General features: G+C 45.6%; 1 protein-coding gene across 1 annotated transcript in view; it reads right to left on the bottom strand.

The window, feature by feature from the left end:
* Window positions 1–504: 504 nt before the first annotated feature.
* The window catches only part of Smoc2 (SPARC related modular calcium binding 2), a 123,846-nt gene continuing 109,285 nt past the window's right edge, over window positions 505–15,065 (bottom strand). Inside the window, exons 10-13 of the mRNA XM_059272907.1 lie at window positions 8,518–8,620; window positions 5,706–5,980; window positions 3,730–3,767; window positions 505–1,854 (exon numbers count right to left, since the gene is read on the bottom strand). Of these exons, the coding sequence (XP_059128890.1) occupies window positions 1,837–1,854; window positions 3,730–3,767; window positions 5,706–5,980; window positions 8,518–8,620 (434 nt within the window). The 3' untranslated portion in view covers window positions 505–1,836. The remainder of the gene's footprint in view (window positions 1,855–3,729; window positions 3,768–5,705; window positions 5,981–8,517; window positions 8,621–15,065) is intronic.

Here is a 15,065-nt window from a genome sequence, read left to right as displayed (position 1 = left end):
GCAGTGAAGGAAGAGAAACTTCTAGTGTATCACACAGGGCCGACTGAGACATCTACAACTCTTAACTCATAGGTCCCACCTGCCGTGGGGAATGTGCCAACACTCCTGTCTTAGAGGAGAAAACCTGAGGTTCAGAAAAGTTGAGGAACATGTCCCAAGTCACACAGCCTCAACGGGCAAAATCAGACCCAAATCTGCTGGGCCAGCACCCACACCTTTGACTTCCACTAGTGGGCACATTTTAAAGTAAGAAACTATGAAGAGCTGTAGAGATGACTCAGTGATTAAGAGCACTTGTTGTTCTTTCAGAGGAACCAGCTTTAATTCCCAGCTCCTCTATGGCAGCTCATAAGTGTCTATCTCTGCAGTCCAGGAGATCTGATGCCCTCTTCTGACCTCTGTGGGCACTGGAGACGTAAGAGGTACACAGACATACATTCAGGCAAAACACTCACACACATAAAATAATCTAAAAATATTTTTAAACAGTAAGCAATCATGAAATGCTGAAAAGAAGACTGATACAGTTTTAATAGCATATTTAATCTAATAAAAATGATTAAATTCAGGTTTCAGAAATATAAAAGATTATCCAAAACAGTTGGGATCATACTTTTTTTTTGTAGACAATGTTGACATGCACGTGAGCTGTTCAAATCTTACCTCTACACAGTTCGAATAAGCAAAGGCCTTTTGGAGTGTGTGTGCACATCCACAGACATATACTGAGAGGCTGGGGGCCATGAACAGTCTTCCATATAGAAGCCCATCTGAGAGAATTGCCCCAGCTCTCCCCCATCTGCAATTGTTTCTTGAGAGCAGTGAGTACAGATTGACCTAGAGTCTAGGTCTGAGAATGGTAACCAACCATACACACAGGTCAGGCCAGTCTCCCACAGCGTGGGCATCCAGCTCCTAATCCTCATCCCATAAGTGCCTTGGATGAATCCCCTCATAAGTGACATTCTTAGCTGCCTGCTGTTCAGGACTCTTGGCATGATGTCATCTAGCTGTGTCTTCCCCAGGACGTGGTCCATGATCTCTGAAGAAGACATTTTCCCTTCCAGGAGACCCTATGGAGGGCCACAGCAGGATGGAACAGTCACTTGGAAGAGAGGCAGGTGGGCTGGGTGCTGAGCCAGCAGGATGGAGCCAGTCTGCCAGCGTTAGGTTTCCTCTCTGAAGGAGGACCCTCTGGTGCTCTGCCCAGTCAGCTCCCTGGAGATTAACAGCAGGATTGGCTCAAGCAGAGGCAAAACTCAAGGAGAAGCTCGGAGTGGAGCCTGACGGAGCCTGACAGCACAGCCCCAGCCAGGGGATACTAGAAGTTAAGGCTGTGCTCCAGCTAGTGCCTGTGTGACCAGGGTGTGACATCTCTAGACAGAAAAACCTCATGGAACAGGCAACCCTAGACCAGGTGACCATGCATGGGAACTGCATGGCCCTGCAAACTTCTAAGGATAGGATAGTCTTCTGGCTTGTATCAAGAGCACTGGGAACAAGCCAACAGAGACTGCAGGCAGACAAAAGGATCAGAGTATAAACCAGGCCCTCCACAGAGGGACAAGGGAGTGAACTTGAAATGCATTCAAAACCCATCCCCACCGGTGCAGATCTTTAAGGTCAAACAAGGACACATACATTGTATGTGATTAATTTCCCAAAGCCAGCCTTCCATTTTCACAGATCAAAACAGTCTGTTTAAATATCTCATTTCTACAAAGTGAATTTACATTTAAAGTACAAAGTGCAAATACTATATGTTTTTCATTTTTAATAGCTCTTTGGTGAGGGAGATTCCCACATGTCTAGGAACTGCCTTGGATAGCCAGCCGTTCATCCTTGTTTCCTGGGCTGGGGGGAAAGAAAAAGAAAAGACAGTCTTATGAAGATGTTTGTGTCTTCCCTCTGTACAGACCAAGGCTTGCTTCCGGAGGTAAACCTACTCGCTATGATGGGAACCAGACAGGAAAGGGCAGAGGGGCTTAGAGTTAAGGAGGAGTGGGCACATGGTGTAGGAAGTGCTTTCGTCCCTCGAAATCGTCAGGAAAATACATCATCTGAGAAAACTGCATTGACTTCAAATATTTTAAGTGACCTGCTAGAACAGGATAACCTCAGCTTTGCCATCACCAGACTTGAGTTGTGGTTACAGGCAGGTGCCACCAGCTTGGACAGTCATATACCATTTAAAAACTTCCTTTTTATCTTTCCATTTGCTCTTTTACCTGCGAGGACATACAGCTTGCATTTGTGTTTATAGTAGGGGTCTATTGCTGTCCTTCACCACATGGACTTTCAAGGGAAGTCATTTAGATAAGAAAAAGAAAAGCACCCACCTCTTTTTTGTCAAGTGCAGCAGTTTGTACAAATAGAAGATGATCTTCTTATTGGATACTGAAAATTCTAAGCTTTAAATTTTTACATTGTCTTTCCTCCCTTCTGATAACACAATGAGTAGGTGAATAACTCCTATACTAAGTTGATGGAAGTTCTGTCTTAATTAGTTACAGATAAAGATAGTCTTTGGATGTATTTCAGCCATTACTGAAGAAGACCAGAACTATTGGGGAAGAGGGTCATCCTTGGCACCCAGAGTGCACAGCTCTGATCCTTGCTGAGCAAGTATGAAGCTGCTTAGAAAAACAAGTCATTTTTTCTGATTCCCGGCCCGCTGGCCCCACACCATGGTGTACAGTAATAATGGCAGGGATTCACCCCATGCATTGAGTTACTATAAGAAAGATGGAGAGAATGCATGGTTCTATCTTTTTCAGGAATAATGCTGAAGTGGAAGACTTGGTTTGGGGGGGGGGGGCTATTTAAGATTGCATGGCACATGTGTGCCAATAGCTGCCATTAGCTAAAGCAAACAGCCCCCGGGAAGCCTTTGGAGGCAGCTGGGTAATTGCTCTCAGACCTGCCCCCTTTGCAAGTGTAAGTGATTTTCAGTGTGGCTGGAAAAGTTAAAACCATAAACATTTACTAAACAAAGGAGAACGAATTACACGTCTTTCCTAATGAAATGGTTTTCAGTTCCCTCCGAGGTGTGTGCCGGAGGTCCCTACTTAAAACCCACATCACACAGCCAGCCTCAGCCCGGCGTCCAACAGGTGCAGCCAAGGCCAACAGCTAACATACCAGAGTCAGAGGGAACAGTTTGCCTGGCTTTGGGGAAAGAACCCTGGAAAGTGTCCCCACTTAGGCTGTGGCTGGGATGTGGGGACCACAACTGTGCCCTTTAATTGTACATCTAGAAATGTGGCCTCAGAAACACAAATGTTTATTAACACAGCAGGGAACTGAAAATCTCTTCGGAAGCCCAACTCCTGCCTCTTTGGGTCTCTAGCGAGTGGGCTGTTTGATGGGCACCGGAGAGCATCTCCTGTCCCAGCCATCTCCTCAATATATAAGGAATAACTGCAAACATCAGCTTACCTAGCCATTTCTGCCACACAGACTCACAAACTTATCTTTAAATTAACAAATTAATTGAAATTTCAAATAATTTTTTAAAAAGAGCAGAATCTTTAAATGGAGGACTTGGCAGGTCAGTGATTGAAGGTAGAATTTGGCAAGAATATTTCTTTGCTCCAAATGCTCTCACATGGAGCTGCCCTAGCTGAGCTCTCTGGTTTCTCTGAAGGCATTATTGCCCCTAAACCTACACGGCCCCAGATTTTTCTTGTAACATATAAGTAAACCAGATACACTCACAGACATACTCACCTGTCGATGAGAAGTACTTTCAGCATTTCCTCTGGGGGCTGGGAGGGGAAAAGAGATTATTGTTAGTCAAATACTGCTTCCTTAATGACAAGCTCAACATCCTCAGTTGGCAGACTTGGTCAAATGACAATTTACCCATACAGACCCTGAGCCTGGATTTGGAAGAATGGGTTTTTTAATCACCACAGAGACACTGTCTAATGACACTCCAACATTAGAAGAATGCCTTGTTTTATCCCAAATCTTAAACATGGGTTCACCAACCACAAAGAATGGTCTTCCAGAACTTTCCCAGAAAAGCATGGATTCTGAGCCTGAGCTGCACCTCACACACATTCTGTTCTTTTAAATATGTTGGTTCAGTATTAAAATTAGAAAATATTAGCTTTGGCTCATTTTACCAAAATCTTCACGTGAAATCACAGCTGAGGGACGGGTGCTATTTGTTCTGGGCTTGGAGACTGGGGTCTCCCCTTCCTACTTCCAGTGGGACACCTGCTCTTGTGGTACACGGACCCTCTACCTCAGGTGCCCTGCCTCACTCTGGTCTCTGCTCAGAGTTCAGCCTCTTACCTGGCCACAGTCTCTACTTGGCCAGGGTCTATGGGGTTCTCCAACCTTCCTTCCTACTTTCGTCACGGTCTCCTCTCACCTCTATGACCTCATTTATTCTTTCCTAGTCATGGACAGTTGCTGTCTGTCCCAGTGGACTTGTCTCATGTCCCTTCTCTCTCCCTATTCACTGTTAGTCCCGAGATAGCATTAGATAACCTGTTCCCTAGTGGCCCACCAGTACACACAGGCCAGAACCCCAGATGTTGCTCAGCCCAGACGCTACCTCCAACCACAGAGACTCATGGGAGTTTTAATAGGTGACTTAAAGGCAGCAAGAAAAACGGACTCTACTTCCTCATAACTGTAGTCTTGCCCATTCCTTTCCAGGACCGGGAAGCCCCTCTCTAGAGCTGCTTTGGAGTCTCCTGATGTCCCATCCATGTTCCCTCCTTGCGGGCCAAGCCTCTGTAATAGCTCTGCTTCCAAACCCTGTTCTGAGTTCATGATTCCCAACAGCCCTTTGTCCTGTACAGATGACCACCTCATTCCAAGGAACAAGTTGACCCCAGATGCCCTCTTGAAGACATCTCAACTGTGATCTGCACCATGTGGTTTTCTGGAAGGCAAAACATCTCTCTTTTTGTGTCTGTGTCTCCAGGGCATGCCTTGGGTACATTATATAACTAAATTAGGGTCCAGGCTAGATTTCTGTCAATGAGAGGTGATTCTTGCTAATTTCTGGGAAGGTAGATCTTTGCTTTAAAGATGGCTATCTGAATTTCCTTTGGCCAGTTACTGTAATGCTGTGCTGACCACAACCACACAGCTCAGAGGTACCGAGGTGGAAACTCACCCATACTCTGCACATGTTCTCCAGCACGTTGATGAAACTGGTCATCAAATCATAGAACTAAATGTCAGAACCTTAGGCTCCATCTATCCTGGGATTCCTCTCCTCCTGCTACATCTGGTGACTTAAGCCAGGTCCCACAGAGAGACATGTCCAACTGGTAAGCCAGCTAAACCCACTGGAACATCATCTCCTAGAGGTGATGGTTTCACTGCCCCTGACCTGGCCTGAATGGTCCAGTGGAGTCTGTGGACTGTGCCAGCTGGTTATCGCCAATGATTCTGAAATCAGGAGCTGAGGCATGTTTGGACAGTCAGCCACTGGGATTAGAACAATAACTGGTTTGGCTTCAGAGCTACACTCAGTTCATGTTCCTGAGGCTTGCTGCTCTCCTGACCAGGTGGCAGGCTACTGACTACCTGTGATCATTTCTACATGGGTGACAACAACCAACGGCATACCGTGTTTCTCCTATACAACAGACCATAAGGCAACCTGTTAAACCCAGGAAGTAACCCCATAGACATGAACCCCTAAAATGATCCTGTCAGAGTAGTGAGGCAAGACTTACTATGGCGCTTCCTGGTGTTGGCTTTACCCTCCTCTCTGGTGACACCCAAGCAACCCATCAGCTCCTGCACAGTAATGGACTTGTCATTGTTCACATCACAGTATTCCACAAACTTCTTCACACACTTTTTGGGCTTGGATTTCTTTCGCAGGAACCTCTTAAAGGGCTTGATTTCCTTCTTGCCAATATCTCCACTAGCGTTCTTATCCAGCAGCTTGAAGTACCAATGCACGACCCTCTCCTCCAGGGTGTGGCTGGGGTCTGGCTCTGACAGCCTACAAAGGAAAGGACTATGTTAGGCTGAAGTCTGAAGCTGCTGTACCCCATGACTCTGGCTCCCTTCCCCCATGCCTGTGCCTGTCCCAGCTCAGTAACTGATACAGTCGCTTTCAGATACAAGACAGGAAAGTCATCTGTCATGGCTCAGCCAGTGTGTTCAGAACTAAGGACACCACAGCACATGTGTGTACTGTGGTTATTCAATTGGTTGAGGCCTTGAAACTAAAGGTTACTGTCCTGAGATCTGGGTTCCCTTAGGCCAACAGGTAGGCTCAGTCACCAGCATCCACCAAGGGTATCTAGAACCCCAAAGTTTCTACCTTAATGCAATCATTGCTCTACTGTATATATAAGATATACTTAAATAGAAAACGTTAGTGGAAGGTGACATCAAAATTCTTAAAGTTGTAACTAGACAGTTTCCTTTGGATATTTTTTAAAGCTGGACATTCTAAGAGGCAGGTAAGTCAGGCTGTGAGTCAGACCTTGAAGCTATGCGGTGATAACATGTACCTCTCACCTGAGGTGGAGGACCTGTGCCATCACTTTGGGCTCTGTGGACTCCACTGTCCACTGGTTTGGATGACCTTTCCTCCACAAGAGTGAAGACACAGCAAACAGATGCCAACAGTCTGCAGGGACTGGGCTCCCTGGCACTATCCTGGGTCAGACACTTGGAGGGCATGTCAGTCACTTTCACAGTATGAAATATAAAGTTGAAATTTAGGTGACTGTAGTGATATTTTATTTGTGCCGAAATGTGATATTTTATTTGTATGTTAATAAATAAAGTTTGCCTGGAGATCAGAGGACATAGCCAGCCATAAACAGAAGTCAGGTGGCGGTATCACACGCCCTTAATCCGATCACATGGCAGGCAGAGTCTCTGTGTGTTCAAGGGCACAGCCAAACTGGTGACACATGCCTTTAATCCCAGTAGCAACCATAGAGACCTGGAGGTCTGTATAGACAGGCAGTGATGAGGAAGTGAGGTGGCTGGGTTAAGAGCCAATGAGAAGGGAGAACAGGAAGGCAATAAAGGCTCAGGTTAGACAGGAAGAGGTTCTCTTGGGAAGTGATGGTGAGGTGGTGAGCTAAGGTTAGTTGGTGGCTATTGCTCTGATCTCTAAGACTTTCACCCCTGTATTTGGTTCTGTGTTTCTTATTTAATAAGACTGTTTAGAAATTCATCTACAATTGCCACCCAATGTGGGGCTCGAACCCACGACCCTAAGATTAAGAGTCTCATGCCCTAAAAATGGGACTTAATTCCACAATTACTGTGTTGTGATCTTTCGCATACTGAAGCTGCCTTATAGAGGTGTAGAAATGTGGCTGTGAGTCTTTAAGAGTTTTGAGGAAACTATTGACGTTATATATTTGATTGACTCTGAAGGGTTGTATTGTAGCATGAAGAACACATTTAAATAAAACAAGGTTCTGAATCAAGCATTAATTTAAAAAAAAAAAAAGAGTCTCATGCTCTACCAACTGAGCTAGCCGGGCAGTTTTAATTAATATAAGCTTCGGGGTGATTGTTTTATGTGGCTGCGGGGTCTGTGGGGCTGGGCAGGACTGAAGAAAACTTCAGCTACAGGTGACTTCTTTTGCTTTAGCTTATTACGCAATTGTGATATTTCACCTTGGTATTGACTTCTCCCCTTACACCTTCTTTAGCAAAGGAACTGCAAGATGAAGGGCCTTTTGCTAAGGAGACTTCATGCATGAGACAGCCAGGAGCTTGCTGTGAGGGTGGGATAGAAACCAGCATTTTCAGGAAGACAAAAACACTGCAATAAAATCTCTTTTAAAAACACCACCAGAGCTTGTGAACACATGGGGTTGAGTTTAAGTGCTGTAGTTCTACAGCTGTTCACCTGGAGAATTCTGTCACCCTGCACCATGAGGCAGAGGGGGCACAGGTACTGTGGGTTCTAACATGATACAAAACTGAAGCCTTGGTGTATCTACAGTGTGCACAAGGAAAGCATCTATCTTTAGGGCAGAGCCGTATCGGTGGGATCAGTGCCCCTGAGTTGTACACTTGAACCTCATGTGCCATGTCGGATTCAACAATAAATAAGTCACAGCATTCAAGAGGCAGAGACAGGCAGAACTCTGAGTTTGAGGCCAGCCTGGTCTATAGAGTGAATTCCAGGACAGCCAAGGCTACACAGAGAAACCTTGTCTTGAAAACAAAATTTAAAAAAATTTTTTTAGTTGCAGAATTCCAAAGTATTTAAAACCCAATAGGTAACTCTCAGACTCAATTTCAACCTATATATCCACCCAAAGCAAGTGCATTCATCTTCTCAGCCCTGCCTGGACCCCAAGAGCCCCTGAAAATGAAGAGTGGGGGCTGTTTCCAAGTGCCTTCCTGGTCCAGAGAGGCTCCTTTCTTTAGACCTAACTACATCCTAGTGAACTGCCTGGTTTCACTTGGCCACTGGCCAGAAATCCTTTAGCTTTCCAAATTTCTTCAAATTTCTGGGCTTCTGGCCAGCATATTGCTCTGCAGCGAGACACAGCATACCTGCCAGAGGAGGAAGAGGGGTCAGAAACAGCATGAACCATGTCTGTAGAGAGTGCATCCAGGACACTTGTCAGAAACTCATGCTTTTTGGCACCAGGACAACCTAAAAAAAAAATGCACATTTTTTTCTCTGTTAGTGGAATTCATAAAGTACAACAGATTTTTTTCTCAGTGCAATGAAAAAAAGACGTAGTATTCAAAAATGAGTATGTTAGATTGCTTCACATGAATGAGCTGATGTGATGCCCACACTTGGTATTGGACACCTTGTATAAGATTGGGCCACTGGCGCTCCTCTGCAAATGCAGGCACTTGGTCATTCGCAGGTGTGGAGCTTGACTCACAGCAACTATTAACCATGTCACCTATCATTTGTTGAATTATGACATGAGACTAAGATTCTCAGGCTTTGTTTCCTGGTTGATCTTCAAAGCCACAATGCAAGGCATGTATGGGTATTCCTTTGTTACATGAGACACTTGAAAACGTCAGGAGACACCAAGTTCTCCTAACTGGGATCCCCATAGGGAGATCTAACCCCGGGTAGTGAGTCCAGAAGCTGTCAGTCAACCACCACAAGTTTCTGGAAACACCACATCTGGGTAGAAGCAATATGAGGAAGATGTCTGATTGCCTCCTGAGGGGCAGGTCCACTCCTGAACATATCAAGGATCAAGGGAGTTCACACCCTTGAGCCCCAGATCTGATTATGTAGGGTTACTGGGCCCAGGAGTAAATCACTAATTCCTCTATCTAAAGCTCAATTTTCCACAGAGCATTTTACTTGTATGGTAGCTCTTCTTCACCTACTTCCCTTTACTCAGCCCCACTTGGGGTTACCTGGACTCTTCTCTATCAAGTCAGGTATTTTCTCTACCCTGAGTTGTGGCAGCTACTCAGAGAGACTAGCATGCTGGTGTGGTTAAAGACACTCTGGTTTCATGGTTTTCCTTTTGGACACCTGGGTTTTTGTTACTATGATTCAAGTCAGCGCTAGATGCCAATGGCAAGGATCTATGGAGGTCTGTTTCAATTTATTAAACATTGTAGCAGAAAACAGATGTGAGTCTTTCATAGCGTGTGTGGAACTTCAGACTAGAAAGACTGTGTATCTCTTCTGTGCTCAATTAAAAGAATGGATTGTGGATCTATAGGAAAAGCCACTTGGCAAAGGTCTCTGAGAAAATGCCCTGTATCCCCTGAGGCATTCCCCAGGAAGGAAACAGAAGCCTGAGGTGGTTGAGGTTGTGGGTGGAAGCCATCCCTGAAGGACAACTAGAGATGACATGGCGTTGATGATGTGGAAACAGAGGACAGAGAAGATGTAACAGGCCCATCTGATGATGCTTCCTAAGCACCAGGCTTACACCCAGCTGATCCAAGATAACTATGAGGAAGGAGACATCCTGAGGGAGCATAGGGGACCTGTGCAAAACCATAGGATACTCCCATGAGCTCCTATTGCTTATCCTCAAGAGATTCGGAGGGTAATATGGAAAAGGTAGCCACTGGTCACATCTGCTCAGATAATGTCCACTGAGGACCTGTGGAGAAGCTGGGATCTGGTCACAGTCAACTCAAGCAAGGTCCTTTCTTGGGATGGATGCCTGGGTATGAAGTCCTTATTTCATTTTACCAGAGGTAACTGAGAGCCATTTACTTTAGACTCTGACACCTATGGATGTTACACTTTTAGGGCTATCCACAAATGGAAAAGGAACACTGTGTCATCTCCAAAGAGGAGAGAATGAAGGAGAATTGATGGGACTGGTCTAAATGAGGACTCTGGAAGCCACTCACAGGCAATCTGAGTTGGGAGAGTGAAGGGAGTGTCTACTGAACATGAATGTTCCCACATAATAGTGGAGATGTGAGAAAGAGACCCAGAGGAAGGGCCAGAGCTGTCTGAAGGCCATGCCTGACACCTCCCCAGGTTTGCACTGCCTTCATCACCGAGCACCTTGAGCTGACTTGCTCCATGACAGAACCTGAGAGCCCCTTGCCCCCACCAGAGAGCCCAGGGCAACATTGCCCCTGTGATACATGGACTGCAGCATCCAAGTATTTCCAAGGGCCAAGACAAATAGATGTGAGACTGAAGTGAGAGAAGGTCAGAAGAGAAAGCTAAAGCAACCCATTGCTCTTGAAGGTGATTCCTTCAAGACAGGTGTATGAAATGTCGCTGCATCATGGTGCTAAAAATGTGTCACCAGGGAGATGCAGTGTGGCAAACATCCAAGAGACTGGCCTGGCTTGAGGTAAAAAGGCAGTGACCCCATGTGGCCTCACAGCGGTCTGGTGTTGTAGACAGAAGCCCATGAGCTCTACAGATACCGGTTCCCATTGCTACAATTTTAACCTGTTCATCTAGCTCATGAACAGTGATCTCTGGGGTTCCTCCGAAACATTAGGTCTCCATCCAGACACAGGCTGACAGGAAAGATTAGACTCAGTGGGTAATGTTTCATGCCTCCAATTTCTCCTCTTGACCAGCTGCCTATCTTAAGGATGGATGGCTTCCAGGAATGCTGGTGTTCCAGGGTGAGTGTCAGGATTAGGCATGTAGGTCTTGATGTAATAGGAAAGTCACTTTACTTAGAGATAGTTCTGCTAGGAGGATGTTCTCCAAGGAAAGGCAGAATTGAGATCAGAAGTCACTTCTCCAGAACAGCTCATAGTCAGTGCCTTAAAAAAATTGCTTGTTTTTTTTTTAATCTTTCAAAAATAAATGTGTTCTGTACTTTCTATGAAACACTCTCATTTAAAAAAACAGACTTTTTTTATTTTAAAAACTACTGATTTCAGTAATTTTGCTTATGCTTATGATTTTTTTCCAGCATGAATTTATACATGTTCATGATGACTCCCTTGATTGCGGGCAAGCCTCCTCTACAGATCATCACAATGAATTTACACTTTCTCCCAGTGACCTACATGGCATGCCTGGCTACCGCAAGGAAACCCCACACAGAGGCAATGCAGGCAAAGAGCAGTTTATAGAGAGAAGAGGTTGTGTGATCCTAACCTGGGTCCATACCCAAGCTGGCCAGACACAACAAAGGTGTTAATGTCATGGCAACAAAACATTGTGAGATTGAGGCCAGCCGTTGGGGTGAGAACCCAGGCCTGGGCTGCTCAATGTCAGAGACCTCATTGGTGTAACGTATCTGGTTGATGACATATTTTGCATTTTGAGTTCAATGACTCTTGCTGAGCTTAGAAAACCTATTTTAAATTGTAGCATTGCTACCAATTGAACTGGACATACAGCTAAAATGTCTCTCTCTCTGCAGTGACTTCTCAGTGAGGAACAGGCATGGTGCTGTTTTCTTTAAGCTTAGAGTTTCCTTGAGCATTCTTGAACAAGCACTTCTAAGGAGTAAGGGGTCTGGGGCATGGTGGTAGTGTGATGTTAACAGAGGTCAGGTATAGCACCCAGCTCATGGCACAAAGTGTTACACCTACTGTGTGAACTCACTTCAACACCCAGGTTCTCCAAACCACCATGCCAGCCTTAGGCACTCTACAGCCTTGCAAAATTGATGAAACCATTCATACTGAGAAAGACAGATACATAAAGACACAAAGAGATAGAGGTATGACTCTTAACACCAGCTTAGTGGGAACCTGAAAGCGGATGGTCTAGGAAACTATGACCAGACTGGATTGGAGGAGGCCAGTGTACGGACCCTGTGACTGAACAAGGATCAAGACCCCTTCATTCTCCTCACTACTCCTGGGCCCACCGTGATGGGAATGAGAGACCAGATTTACCCTCCCTTGGACAACTATCCTGGTGTGTATATGGTGGGAGTAGAGAGGCGGGGGAGTGAGGAAGGAAAGGTAGACAGCCTTGTGAGCAGGCAAGAGGCTGCTGTGAGCCAACCCCAGCTAGAACCTTTCCTGGGTCCAAGAAAGGTTCCATCACCTAGAGTGTGGGGAGTTGGGAAATGGACGTGGCTGTGATGCCTGGGACTTTAGCCACTAGTAATGATCCAGGGTCACATGGCCTCTGAAACACGGGGTCACAGATATTCCCAGAATGTTGCTGTTCCAAGATAACTAGCATCTCTACCCCTTGTGTAGCCACAGACTCATTCAGAGTCGTGTGCCCTGGGACCCAGAACCCATTCCCCCATCAATCCTCTGCTGTCTTTCCTTATATACATCTAATACCTTTTTAATGTTTAACCTCAGGCCTATGAAAAGACTCAAAACATAGACACAGGCAAACCATAGACCAGACTCACTAAGACAGGATAGATAATACAGTACTTTCTCCAAACTTGCCAAACACATACGGACTAAACATTGTTAATGTAATTCTTACTTGATAATTGTTCTTATTGTATGTAGTTTTACTGTGTTAGAGTTAAAAATCTTCCTTTTTATTTAGACAAAAAAGGGGAAATGTAGTGTGGGATATTTGTGCACTGTGTGAAGATGTATTGCTGTGATTGGTGTAATAATAATCTGAACAGCCAATAGCTAGGCAAGAGGTATAGGTGGGACTTCTGGGCAGGGAGAAACAGGGAAGAAGAATGTAGGCATGCAGGAAATACCACCAAGAGGCCAAAAAAGTCAGACACAGAATGGGAGAGAGGCAAAAGCCTTGTGGTAGAATGCAGATTAATAAAAATATGGGTTAATTTAAATTATGAAAGCTACTGAAAAAAAGCCTAAGCTAAGGCTAAGCTTTCATGATTAATAAGTCTCCGAGTCATTATTGTGGGGCTGGTTATCCAAAGATAATCCAATGAGAACGCTTGTTACACTCTGGCGTGTTTACGTCAGCCTGGGATAGTCAAGTGTAGGCAGGTATCTGCCAGAACATCTACATTCTGAACACAATTCCCAGTCTCAGTTATTCCAGGATGAGCACCGATGTGGTTGGATAATAAACGCTATAAGAAATATCACATCGCTGATTTTCCCCTTGTTGTACTCATGAGGTGATGGCAAGCTGGTGGCACACAGGAAGAGTCTGGGTGACTTACAAAAGGCTGAGTATGAGGGATGGGGGTTGTATGGCCTGCCTTGGAAGTGCCGTCAGCCTCTGTCTTCATATCTAGACAGGCTTCTGGGGCCAAAGCCCTGGGCTGTGGTGATAATTTATTTGTATGTTAATAAATAATGTTTGCCTAGAGATCAGAGGACATAGCAGCCATAAACAAAAGTCAGACAATGGTAGCACATGCCCTTAATCTGATCACATGGCAGACAGAATCTCTGTGTTCAGGACACACTAGAGAACAGCCAAGCCTGGTAACACACGCCTTTAATCCCAGTACCAACCATAGAGACCTGGAGGTCTGTACAGACAGGCAGTGACAAGGAAGTGAGGTAGCTAGGCCAAGAGCCAATGAGAGGGCAGAACAGCAAGGCAATAAAGGCACAGGTTAAATAGAAAGCAGCTCTCTCTGGGGAAGCTATGGCAGCGTGGTGAGCTAAGGTTAGCTGGTGGCTCTCACTATCTGTCTGATCTCTGTGGCTTTCACTCCTGTATTTGGCTCTGTGTTTCTTATTTAATAAGACTTTTTAAAAATTATCTACACTGGGCCCAAGAGAGAATTTGAGAAATGAGAAGAGAAATGAGGGAAGGATCCCAACAAAGACCCTTCTATCCTGAACACGCATCCCCTTCCCTGCAAAGTCTCTAGGAAGCAATGCCTCAGAGTCTTACAGTCTGGGTCAGTTCATGAGAACATGTGTACACACCTGTCCAGGTCTGTAGGTGAAGACAGACCAGGCCCGCACAGCTCAGGGCATGCAGAAAGCTCCAGAAGCATTTCTTTCTTGAAAGGTAAACTTCTGTACTCCATCCCATGCCCTCAGCCCTGTCTAAACTTGGTGTCTTTTCTTTGCGCCACCACAGAAAAACTTTAAGGTCAGAGGTCAGCGCTGTGCTTCCCGAGAGACTGAGAAGGTCTTGCACAGGCTGCTGGTTTCTTAGTCCCCATCATTGTCCTCTTCCCCGCCACATTAGTTCCAAAGGGCACAGCAAGGCTCGTGGCTACTCCTGGCTGGAATCCCCAGTCCTGCTGCTCATCCTCAGCCCTCCTCCTCACCCACTATAGCTCCTTCTTGACTGTGCTCCCTCTGTATTACCCCCCAGGCAGTGCTCCTGCTCTCTCCTACCTCCCCTGCCTCTCCAAAGGCAGTGCTGAAGGCAGCTGTAAAATGAGGCCACATTCACAGGCTGTCCTGAGTGTATCAGTGAACACACACCTGCTAGTGTCTGACTTGACAACACTCTCTTGCTTGAAGTTCTGCCTCCGACCCAGTGAAGTCCAGAGTTACAAAGTATGAAGTGGGGTCTAACAAGAGGGCTCCACTAAATAGCACCCTACACCCTGGCTCCCACCTTGAACTCTGTGCTTCTCATGGGACCTCTCTTCCTGTTCTGTTTCCATGGCCAGTAGTCAAATGCCGTACTTTCTGCATTAGCATTGTCTTGGGTGTTCTGGAGTGACTGAGCTGGTCACGTTTGGTTTTCTATTGTCTATGCTATGATTCATATTTTACATTTGCGTGAAGGCCAAGACTTT

The sequence above is a fragment of the Peromyscus eremicus genome, chromosome 8b (genome assembly GCF_949786415.1).
Source record: "Peromyscus eremicus chromosome 8b, PerEre_H2_v1, whole genome shotgun sequence".
NCBI classification, from domain to species: domain Eukaryota; kingdom Metazoa; phylum Chordata; class Mammalia; order Rodentia; family Cricetidae; genus Peromyscus; species Peromyscus eremicus.
This window is presented reverse-complemented; position numbering and strand designations above follow the sequence as displayed.